Consider the following 13,311-nt stretch of genomic DNA (forward strand, 5'->3'; position numbering starts at 1 on the left):
GTGGGAACATTCTTAAGGGATGTTTGAATTAAGATGTATTCATGACATGACGATCCCAGCAGTGATATGTAAATTAGGGCTAAAAAATGTGTCTTTTTGGTCAATAAATGTATAATTCCAAAACTACTGAAATTTAATGGGGATGCATATGTATGGAGATGTGTAGATGAAGGCCAATAACATATACTGAAAACCACATGATGAATTTGTTGATGGGTTCTTGAGGTGTTATACTGCTGCTATTGTTCAAAACATTTTGACAAAACTAGCCCTAGCAACCATGGCCATGCCCTTAGCAACAGTGAAATGATACAAAATAACAATAGGCATGGGTAGGTAAGTGTGTAAAGAAAAGTATGTAAATATGCTTAGAAACAAGACCACACCCATAGCAACAGCCAAATGATGGTTTATATTGCAAAGATGAAAACTGGGAAGGGTAGCTAAGTGCAATAAAGATTCCAAAAAAGTATGTAAATATACCTAGCAACAAGACCACGCCCATAGCAAAAGCCAAATGATGGTGTATATCATAAGAATCTTTACTGATTAATAGGCAAGCAAATAAACATTCAAAAATGTATGCAAATATACCCGGCAACAATACCATGATCATAGCAACAGCCAAATGGTGGTTTATATTTCAAAGATAACAACATTCATGGGTAGGCACATGAATAAAGATTCCAGAAATGAATTATTAAAGTAAGTGTACTTAGCAGCAAAACCACACCCATAGCAACAGCCTAATACAGTTGTGCTACAATGCCATTGGTGCTTTTTTTTGTAGAGGCAAGCTAAAGAAAAAGTGAAATTAGCTGAAGAAGGCAGTGAAAATGAAGAGAATGGAGGTATTGGAATGGTCCAAATATGTTCATTCAAAGCTAAACCTGGACACAGTGATCACAGAATCCTAGAACCTGTGGAGACTGCAGCACACATCCATGAAGCACAACATGCTAAATGTCGTGGAGACAATGACATGTCAGATGAAATAGTTCTAGTTGTTGACAGCAATGGTACTCAAGGTATTCCAGAAAAGGTACCCAATGTACGTGTCAGTGTTTGTCTCTCATTCTCATTATAGTCACTGTTTTTGTTAAGGATGGTAAGTAGGTAAAATCTACCTGCTTTCCTCTGCCATTTCACCAAGGTTCCCTATACCACTGTTTTTGTTAAGGATGGTAAGTAGGTAAAATCTACCTGCTTTCCTCTGCCATTTCACCAAGGTTCCGGGCTTCCCTATACCACTGTTTTTTATTACGGATGGTAAGTAGGTAAAATGTACCTGCTGTCTTCTGCCATTTCACCATTGGGTTCCCTCTGCCAGTGTTTTTGTTACGGATGGTAAGTAGGTAAAATCTACCAGCTGTCCTCTGCCATTTCACCATTGGGTTCCTTATACCAGTGTTTTTGTTACGGATGGTAAGTGGGTAAAAACTACCTGCTTTCCTCTGCCATTTCACCATTGGGTTCCCTATACCACTGTTTTTGTTACGAATGGTAAGTGGGTAAAATCTACCTGCTTTCCTCTGCCATTTCACCATTGGGTTCCCTATACCACTGTTTTTGTTACGGATGGTAAGTGGGTAAAATCTACCTGCTTTCCTCTGCCATTTCACCATTGGGTTCCCTATACCACTGTTTTTGTTACGGATGGTAAGTGGGTAAAATCTACCTGCTTTCCTCTGCCATTTCACCATTGGGTTCCCTATACCACTGTTTTTGTTACGGATGGTAAGTGGGTAAAATCTACCTGCTGTCTTCTGCCATTTCACCGAGGTTCCCTATACCACTGTTTTTGTTAAATGTACTAAATCTACCTCATTTCACCAGGCTTCCCAAACAGTGTTTTTGTTTATATAACAGATAGGTGATATCAGGTAATAACCTCGTAATATCTCATAATATGGGTAACTGTATCATCCCATATACCCTCATAATATGAGGTAACTGTATCATCCCATATACCCTCATAATATGGGTAACTGTATCATCCCATATACCCCCATAATATGAGGTAACTATCATCCCATATACCCTCATAATATGAGGTAACTGTATCATCCCATATACCCTCATAATATGGGTAACTGTATCATCCCATATACCCTCATAATATGAGGTAACTGTATCATCCCATATACCCTCATAATATGGGTAACTGTATCATCCCATATACCCTCATAATATGGGTAACTGTATCATCCCATATTCCCTCATAATATGAGGTAACTGTATCATCCCATATTCCCTCATAATATGGGTAACTGTATCATCCCATATTCCCTCATAATATGTGGTAACTGTATCATCCCATATACCCTCATAATATGAGGTAACTGTATCATCCCATATACCCTCATAATATGGGTAACTGTATCATCCCATATACCCTCATAATATGAGGTAACTGTATCATCCCATATACCCTCATAATATGGGTAACTGTATCATCCCATATACCCTCATAATATGGGTAACTGTATCATCCCATATACCCTCATAATATGAGGTAACTGTATCATCCCATATACCCTCATAATATGGGTAACTGTATCATCCCATATACCCTCATAATATGGGTAACTGTATCATCCCATATACCCTCATAATATGGGTAACTGTATCATCCCATATACTCTCATAATATGGGTAATTGTATCATCCCATATTCCCTCATAATATGAGGTAACTGTATCATCCCATATTCCCTCATAATATGGGTAACTGTATCATCCCATATACCCTCATAATATGGGTAACTGTATCATCCCATATACCCTCATAATATGGGTAACTGTATCATCCCATATACCCTCATAATATGGGTAACTGTATCATCCCATATACCCTCATAATATGGGTAACTGTATCATCCCATATACCCTCATAATATGAGGTAACTGTATCATCCCATATACCCTCATAATATGGGTAACTGTATCATCCCATATACCCTCATAATATGGGTAACTGTATCATCCCATATACCCTCATAATATGGGTAACTGTATCATCCCATATACCCTCATAATATGAGGTAACTGTATCATCCCATATACCCTCATAATATGGGTAACTGTATCATCCCATATACCCTCATAATATGGGTAACTGTATCATCCCATATACCCTCATAATATGGGTAACTGTATCATCCCATATACCCTCATAATATGGGTAACTGTATCATCCCATATACCCTCATAATATGGGTAACTGTATCATCCCATATACCCTCATAATATGGGTAACTGTATCATCCCATATACCCTCATAATATGAGGTAACTGTATCATCCCATATACCCTCATAATATGGGTAACTGTATCATCCCATATACCCTCATAATATGGGTAACTGTATCATCCCATATACCCTCATAATATGGGTAACTGTATCATCCCATATACCCTCATAATATGGGTAACTGTATCATCCCATATACCCTCATAATATGGGTAACTGTATCATCCCATATACCCTCATAATATGGGTAACTGTATCATCCCATATACCCTCATAATATGGGTAACTGTATCATCCCATATACCCTCATAATATGGGTAACTGTATCATCCCATATACCCTCATAATATGAGGTAACTGTATCATCCCATATACCCTCATAATATGGGTAACTGTATCATCCCATATACCCTCATAATATGAGGTAACTGTATCATCCCATATACCCTCATAATATGAGGTAACTGTATCATCCCATATACCCTCATAATATGGGTAACTGTATCATCCCATATACCCTCATAATATGGGTAACTGTATCATCCCATATACCCTCATAATATGAGGTAACTGTATCATCCCATATACCCTCATAATATGGGTAACTGTATCATCCCATATACCCTCATAATATGGGTAACTGTATCATCCCATATACCCTCATAATATGGGTAACTGTATCATCCCATATACCCTCATAATATGAGGTAACTGTATCATCCCATATACCCTCATAATATGAGGTAACTGTATAATCCCATATACCCTCATAATATTGGTAACTGTATCATCCCATATACCCTCATAATATGGGGTAACTGTATCATCCCATATACCCTCATAATATGGGTAACTGTATCATCCCATATACCCTCATAATATGGGTAACTGTATCATCCCATATTCCCTCATAATATGGGTAACTGTATCATCCCATATTCCCTCATAATATGGGGTAACTGTATCATCCCATATTCCCTCATAATATGGGGTAACTGTATCATCCCATATACCCTCATAATATGGGTAACTGTATCATCCCATATACCCTCATAATATGAGGAAACTGTATCATCCCATATACCCTCATAATATGGGTAACTGTATCATCCCATATACCCTCATAATATGGGTAACTGTATCATCCCATATACTTTCATAATATGGGTAACTGTATAATCCCATATACCCTCATAATATGAGGTAACTGTATCATCCCATATACCCTCATAATATGGGTAACTGTATCATCCCATATACCCTCATAATATGGGTAACTGTATCATCCCATATACCCTCATAATATGGGTAACTGTATCATCCCATATACCCTCATAATATGGGTAACTGTATCATCCCATATACCCTCATAATATGGGTAACTGCATCATCCCATATTCCCTCATAATATGGGGTAACTGTATCATCCCATATACCCTCATAATATGGGTAACTGTATCATCCCATATACCCTCATAATATGGGTAACTGTATCATCCCATATACCCTCATAATATGAGGTAACTGTATCATCCCATATACCCTCATAATATGGGTAACTGTATCATCCCATATACCCTCATAATATGGGTAACTGTATCATCCCATATACTTTCATAATATGGGTAACTGTATCATCCCATATACCCTCATAATATGGGGTAACTGTATCATCCCATATACCCCCATAATATGGGTAACTGTATCATCCCATATACCCTCATAATATGAGGTAACTGTATCATCCCATATACCCTCATAATATGGGTAACTGTATCATCCCATATACCCTCATAATATGGGTAACTGTATCATCCCATATACCCTCATAATATGGGTAACTGTATCATCCCATATACCCTCATAATATGGGTAACTGTATCATCCCATATACCCTCATAATATGGGTAACTGCATCATCCCATATTCCCTCATAATATGGGGTAACTGTATCATCCCATATACCCTCATAATATGGGTAACTGTATCATCCCATATACCCTCATAATATGGGTAACTGTATCATCCCATATACCCTCATAATATGAGGTAACTGTATCATCCCATATACCCTCATAATATGGGTAACTGTATCATCCCATATACCCTCATAATATGGGTAACTGTATCATCCCATATACTTTCATAATATGGGTAACTGTATCATCCCATATACCCTCATAATATGGGGTAACTGTATCATCCCATATACCCCCATAATATGGGTAACTGTATCATCCCATATACCCTCATAATATGAGGTAACTGTATCATCCCATATACCCTCATAATATGGGTAACTGTATCATCCCATATACCCTCATAATATGAGGTAACTGTATCATCCCATATACCCTCATAATATGGGTAACTGTATCATCCCATATACCCTCATAATATGGGTAACTGTATCATCCCATATACCCTCATAATATGGGTAACTGTATCATCCCATATACCCTCATAATATTGGTAACTGTATCATCCCATATACCCTCATAATATGGGTAACCATATACCCTCATATCTTATGATTCTGTATCATCCAATCATTCACAAGTCCACTCATTGTGCGTCATCGTTAATTGTCATCAATAGAAAGGTTTCACTTTGATGGTACATGTACATTTCCCAAATTGTACTTGTAGATAACATTGAATGTGAACAGGGCATTATTTGTGGTAGTTTGAGTGTCCCCACAGGTCATTTATAATATTTATTCGATGATTGCAAGAAATAAGCTTGTGTGTCTCACTGTTAGTAGTGATATAATCTCAAGCATGCAACACTAAAAAGCATCACCCTTGTAATCTGCAGAATAGAATAGATGAATACTCCAGCAGCAATATCTCTGTGTGGGCAATAAGTCTCAGTAAAGATTCAATTGTAACCACAGACAGCTTGAGTAAGAATGTTGAGGTGTAATGATAAGGTCTCTCTCCTTTGCCATTTTGACAGGACAATGGTGGGACAGACGTACTGCAAGAAAATGGTGAGGTGGCACCAGCTGCTGGACACAAGAAATGTGCTCACACAGAACTTATGCAGGAAGGTCAAGATATAGCAACAGTGGCATACATGGTTATCTTTGGAGATGGTCTGCATAATTTCATTGATGGGCTAACTATTGGGGCAGCCTTTACAATATCAGTCATCAGTGGACTTAGTATATGTATTGCTGTAATCTGTGAAGAGTTTCCACATGAACTAGGTAAGACTCGATTTATGACAAACTTTAGTCTGTGAAGAGTTCCCACATAAACTAGGTAAGAATCAGTATATGTAACACTCTAGTCTGTGAAGAGTTTCCACATGAACTAGGTGAGAATCTGTATATGAAACACTCTAGTCTGTGAAGAGTTCCCACATAAACTAGGTAAGAATCAGTATATGTAACACTCTAGTCTGTGAAGAGTTCCCACATGAACTAGGTAAGAATCAGTATATGTAACACTTTTAGTCTATGAAGAGTTCCCACATGAACTAGGTGAGAATCTGTATATGAAACACTTTTGTCTGTGAAGAGTTTCCACATGAACTAAGTAATCAGTGTAACACTTTAGACTTTGAAGAGTTCCCATGTGAACTAGGGTAAGAATCTGTGTATGTAACACTTTAGTCTGTGAGGAGTTCCCACATAAACTAGGTGAGAATCGGTATATGTAACACATTAGTCTGTGAAGAGTTCCCACATGAACTAGGTAAGAATCAGTATATGTAACACTAGTCTATGAAGAGTTCCCACATGAACTAGGTGACAATCAGTATATGTAACACTTCAATCTGTGAAGAGTTCCCACATGAACTACCGGTAGGTGACACTCAGTATATATAACACATTAGTCTGTGAAGTGTTCCCACATGAACGAGGTGAGGAATTAATCTGTGTGTGTTGTCATCTGTGAGGAGTATCTACATGAATGAGGTACAAAATTATCTTTTATAGCTTGGCTCTGTGAGGAATAATGAACAAAGAATGTATTGTTTAACTCAAGGGTCAGATTTCACTATTTTAGAAATCATATTATTCTTACAGGTGATTTTGCCATCCTGTTGAACTCTGGCATGTCAGTCAAGAAGGCACTTTGTTATAACTTCCTATCAGCCTGCATGTGTTACCTAGGTTTGGTGTGTGGCATCCTTCTGGGAGAGCACACGGAAGGAGCTGAGTGGATCTTTGCCGTAGCAGCTGGAATGTTCCTGTACATATCACTGGTGGATATGGTAAGTTCTTTAACAGGTATAATCATTTTGATCGGAAAGTTGGAGGACCATTTATTTATCTTTGAGAAAATGTTCTGTGCGTGCGTGTAGATGAAGTGCGTGCGTATAGATGAAGTTGCATTGATAACGTGATAATCCCATCAGGGATATGCACATTAGGTCTAAAAATCTCAATTTTGGTCAAAAACTTATATCTTGAAACTACATGGTGAATGGGTTGAAACTTGGTGGGAATGTTTCTAGAGGTATTATTTTGCAGTTATTGTTGAAAACTTTTCGACACAATAGTGAAATGACAATGCATATTACAAAGATAACAGGGATGGGTAGGTCAGTGACTTAAGATTGAAAAAATGTATGCAAATATGCCTAGCAATAGGATCATGCCCATGCCCAAAAAGGAATAGCATATTGCACATGGTCATCCATATGTCAAAGTCAATACATAGTGATTCTCGTCAAGTGTCTCCCTATATAATCATAGTCAATACATAGTGATTCTCTTCAAGTGTCTCCCTATATAATCATAGTCAATACATAGTGATTCTCTTCAAGTGTCTCCCTATATAATCAAAGTCAATACATAGTGATTCTCTTCAAGTGTCTCCCTATATAATCAAAGTCAATACATAGTGATTCTCTTCTAGTGTCTCCCTATATAATCATAGTCAATACATAGTGATTCTCTTCAAGTGTCTCCCTATATAATCAAAGTCAATACATAGTGATTCTCTTCAAGTGTCTCCCTATATAATCAAAGTCAATACATAGTGATTCTCTTCAAGTGTCTCCCTATATAATCAAAGTCAATACATAGTGATTCTCTTCAAGTGTCTCCCTATATAATCATAAGCCATGTTCTCACTAGTGCAACGACGTTGTCGAAATGCAACGTTGTTTGATCGGTAAACACGGACGGATTAACTCTTAATCCGTACTGGCGTCCACACGCAGTCATTTAGGTCTTTGTTTTGGGAGAATCGCCAGCGTAACACGCCCTCTACGGATCAATGTATGTATATGTTACAACGCATGGTAAACAAGAATGGCGGATGTGCAGCATGTACGTAACAGCAGCGTGCCTCTTGTTGCTTCACCTTCATATGCGATCAAGACGTGTCCAACGCTTTAGTTGTCGACTTCTGGATCACGTTCATGAACAAGAGTTGCTTCCTTTGGTCACTAATGGGTATACAAGGAATTTTGAACGACGCCGTAGGCGATCGACCATGCGTTTCATGTTCATGCTGTTTGGCTTTCTGAACAATGCTTTAACGCCAGTGAATAGTGTGTATATGATAATGATAGGAGTCGCATGTTGTTCTGCCATCCGATCTGTATCAGTTGTTGGCCCTGTGAACACTGATCAGAAGTAAAGGTCAGAGGTTATATAGACGAATGTCATCGAGAGAGGGCATTTTCGCCGTCGTCAAAGCGTTCACACGCTACGTTTGGAGGAATTTGCGTCGGCGCACCGTTGCAGGTCCAGCTGTTTACGCCGGCGTTAATCTCCGCCGCTGTAGCAACGTTGTCAACTGTTCTGACACGTTTTTTCCGACGGTGTTGACATAAATTGATATAAACAACGTTGTCGACACCGTCAAAAAGGCTCTAGTGAGAACGACCCTATAGTCAATACACAGTGATTCTCTTCTAGTGTCTCCCTATATAATCACAAGCAAGCTTTCTTGTAAGACTGCCCTTTGACAAGTGACCTTTGACCTTGACTTGACATTGACTTGGTTCAGTTATCAAAATGAAGCTACAGTTTGCATATTGCAGACAGTCTCTAGCATTTACATGTATGTGTGACTGAATTATTTTTTTCAAAATATCTAAAGGTAATGCAGAGCAAGAGAAGTAGAGAAACATGTAATGCATGCATTACTTTTGGTTCTCTCATACCTTTAAACTGAATGGTGGCCATATTTGTAATGTCATGATGTACTGCAGAACTCAACAACTTTAATATACGGAGACTCCATTGAAGTGTCTATCCCTATATTATAATGTGTACTTTGGAGTCATTTACTTTTGACCTTGACTATTGCCTTCAGGCATGTAACAAAGAATTCAAAATCGGAACGGTTGCGGGGCAAAGTGCTAGATCCAGCACTTTAGCGAAAACTGACGAAGTGCTAGATCTAGCACTTTGTTAAAAAGTGGCAAAGTGCTAGATCTAGCACTTCAACAAAGAGTGGCAAAGTGTGGCAAAGTGCTGGGTCATCGGTAAATATGTCATGTTATAACGATAATGGACATGTTATTACTCTCAGTGTAAAATGTTACTTCCCGTGTTTAACGACCTTAGAGTTTGATTTTCCGTATGTTTTTGCCAATGCACAAACAAGTTTCTACTTCGTGTGAACAATTTTATTCGTGTGAACAATTTTAATTTCAGCCCTTCATTGCTGTTAATATTTTGATAGAAATCTATAAATAACCCGTTACTACTGTTTTGTAAATTCCATATACTTGGTACTGCCAACTTCTTGACTGAAAACAACGACAATAAATAATCCATGACTTCGCCAGATCTCAAGTAAATCATCACGACATTACTGTTTAATGAATTTTTTTTGCATTCCTAGACAATCACCAACTTCAATATTGTCCCTTATGTAATTCCTGTTCGCTCAGAAATTATATCCAATGTGGGAAATAATAATAATAGCCATCGGTTATAGTTTGGTTCGGTCCAGAGGAAGTGACTTCATAATGCTACAATTAGCGTAGTGTGACGCAGAGGATTGTGGAGCAGTAATAAACGTCACTTCGTGAACTGGATTGCATATCATTAACAAAAGTAAGAAATACAGATGACGACCATTCGAGAAATAGCGATAGAGAATGGTTTATACGAGAAAGATTGTGGGAGCTCATAGGTAGGGTTGTGATAAGTGGGAACGACTATAGTATGTCTTAAAAGCACATCGCAAGTTAACATAGAATGCATCCTGAAAATAAAGTGCATATTGTCAAACTTATCTTTAGAATCCAGCATGGCTGCCAAATCCTGTATTAACCATATAGGATCCGGGGGAAAGAAAGGGGTGTCGGTTTGTTTAAAAACAAACACAATGACCCCCATATTGATTTTGTCATTTCAGAGAGATCAACAAAATAAAACTATCCGTTCAAACAGTTTGGAGAAATTTTAAAGATTTTTATAGAATAAATGTGTCCCCGGAGGCGGCACTGTACCTCGTGTAAATCACCAGAGTTATGACATGATTTTGCACGATATTCTTGTTCTACTACTTCATAGATTAGAATGAAAATAAGCACACAGGTGATTATACTGAAAGATGGATACTGGATAAAGATTTCAGTGATTTTCAAATTTGTTTCAAGACGTTATGAACTTATGATTAATATATCTTTCCCACTCTAAAATAGACATGGTACAAGAAATACTGAGTGGCTAGTCCTTGTTTACAGAGTAGATTGCAGATTCTGAAGTACAGTCCCTACCACAGGCACTAGTTTCCCGAGATATGTATCAGAATGTTTCTATCAGAATACAATACAATGTTGATAATATCGATGATATTGACATGTTTTAGCCAATTGTATATGAAAGGGGTAAAATAATAACACTTGTTTCTGTGATCGCACAAGTCCATCCACCGCGAGGTATTGACAAGGTATGTCTGTAACAGAACACACAACCCCCGGGACACAACCATACATACGGCAACGTGAACTTTCAATCGGCCATTTTACTTGGCAAACATTTAACAAACTTCAGATAAATCGTGTCGTTATTACAATCGGCCAAAGATAAGTTTTGGAGTCGATCATGCGCCACACGACCACGTACACGGACTACTGACATGTATGTGACGTTTATCGATGCGAACGACCATGTTATATCCAGGCGTTGGAGGCGCTTCGTTGTTTACAGTCCCGCACTTCGTTGTTTTCTGGCGAAGTGCTAGATCTAGCACTTCGGCGAAAACTGATGAAGTGCTAGATCTAGCACTTTGTCAAAAAGTGGCGAAGTACTAGATCTAGCACTTTGCCCCGCAACTGTTCAATTTTGGACCATTTTGCTACCTCCTTCAGGGTCTGCAGTCATCAAAATCCAGCCTTTTCCCCGCATATCACACATGTTAGTATTTATTTGTCACCACAAATAATTTTGAAATCATATCACCATTCAGTTACTTCCCATCACATAGAAGTAAAGTATTTGAGGTGGACTGGGTCTTCTACCAAAACCTTTTTTTCACATTTTGTGTCTTGATTTTTTGTCAACAGTTACCTGAGATCAACACAGTGGAAGAAAATGAGGAGAACACACAGGGTAGCTCACAGGCTAAAATCTTTATTATCCAAAACGCTGGACTTCTACTTGGCTGGGGATGTATGCTTGTGTTAGCTATCTTTGAAAGTGAAATAACAATATGAAAACCAAGTCATAGTCATTCCTATATGTGTTGACATTTTAGGTTGTTTCTTGTCCTGTAAACCCCTCCCCATCACATAATTGTATGTTTTCACTTTTCCAAATGCAAGTGTAAAGTGTTATCTACTGTATTTTGGTGGAATATTCCATTATTTTGCCAGGTGGGCACACAAGTACAATATACAGTAATGAAGTTGTCACTGATTGATATGCAATATAAAGTGTCAAAATTAGCAATAATATCACACATTTTGGATGTAATGAAAGTTTAAGTTGTTTTTGTCTTTTTGTAGTATCATGAATTCTGTAAAATAGCAAATTGTTACTGAAAATACACAAAATGCAGTCTTAATTGTCATTTGGGTATACTCCTATTAAAAGCTACATGCCTGTAGATGTCTAGGTAAGTGTACAATGCAAAGATTTATGGGTATAAAGAAATTAACTCAGTGAAAAAAGTGTACACCAGTTTTATGTTTAAAACTATTTGATGTTCATTGCAAACAGCAATCAAATAATTGTCTAAAGAGTGGGTATTATTGAGTGTTGATGATGAATACATCAATACCGGAGATCAAATTAAAATCCAAGTCTGAGTGCACTATATAAAAGAAAAACATAAATTAACCCTCAAAACACAATATTTTGATTTTTGTTTTGCAACACTGTTTTCACCAGAAACATCTTTCTTTTTCTCCAAGGCTGACTTGGCTCTGTTTATGTGATTACATGTTGACATTATGTGCACATTGTAAGGACAACAATAATTTAAGTCACCATGGTATTGTTAAACAATAGACAGTTGGAGGGCAAATGGTTAAACTAATATCACAACAAATTCATAATTTGGTTTTAGATATTTTTTTCTTTACATTTAATGTATAACTTCAAAGGGAAAATGGGCAAAATGACAAATCGGATATTGTTTTAAATGCAATAAGATATCTTTATCCTTTTATGAAATAGAATATGTGTGTTGTGTGTGTCTGTCTGTCTGTCTGTCTGTCTGTCTGTGTGTGTGTGTGTGTTGTGTGTGTCTGTGTGTGTTGTGTGTCTGTCTGTGTGTTGTGTGTGTCTGTCTGTGTGTGTTGTGTGTGTGTCTGTATGTCTGTCTGTCTGTGTGTGTTGTGTGTGTGTGTCTGTCTGTCTGTGTGTGTTGTGTGTGTGTCTGTCTGTGTTGTGTGTGTGTCTGTGTGTGTCTGTGTGTGTGTTGTGTGTGTGTCTGTGCGTGTGTTGTATCTGTCTGTGTGTGTGTTGAGTCTGTCTGTGTGTTGTGTGTGTGTCTGTATGTGTTGTGTGTGTGTCTCTGTCTGTGTGTGTTGTGTGTGTCTGTCTGTCTGTGTGTGTGTGTGTGTGTGTTGTGTGTAGTGTTATAAGGTTATACACAACAGTGTGAAGACAGTCTAAAAAAAAGTTGTGTATTT

General features: G+C 37.8%; 1 protein-coding gene across 1 annotated transcript in view; it reads left to right on the plus strand.

Moving 5' to 3' along the window:
* The window catches only part of LOC144434520 (metal cation symporter ZIP14-like), a 44,321-nt gene extending 31,540 nt beyond the window's left edge, over positions 1–12,781 (plus strand). The window contains exons 5-8 of the mRNA XM_078122981.1: positions 791–1,051; positions 6,211–6,463; positions 7,289–7,476; positions 11,740–12,781. Coding sequence (XP_077979107.1) covers positions 791–1,051; positions 6,211–6,463; positions 7,289–7,476; positions 11,740–11,889 — 852 coding nt within the window. The 3' untranslated portion in view covers positions 11,890–12,781. The remainder of the gene's footprint in view (positions 1–790; positions 1,052–6,210; positions 6,464–7,288; positions 7,477–11,739) is intronic.
* The last annotated feature ends 530 nt before the right edge of the window (positions 12,782–13,311 follow it).

This window comes from Glandiceps talaboti, chromosome 4 (genome assembly GCF_964340395.1).
Source record: "Glandiceps talaboti chromosome 4, keGlaTala1.1, whole genome shotgun sequence".
Taxonomy (NCBI): Eukaryota; Metazoa; Hemichordata; class Enteropneusta; family Spengelidae; genus Glandiceps; species Glandiceps talaboti.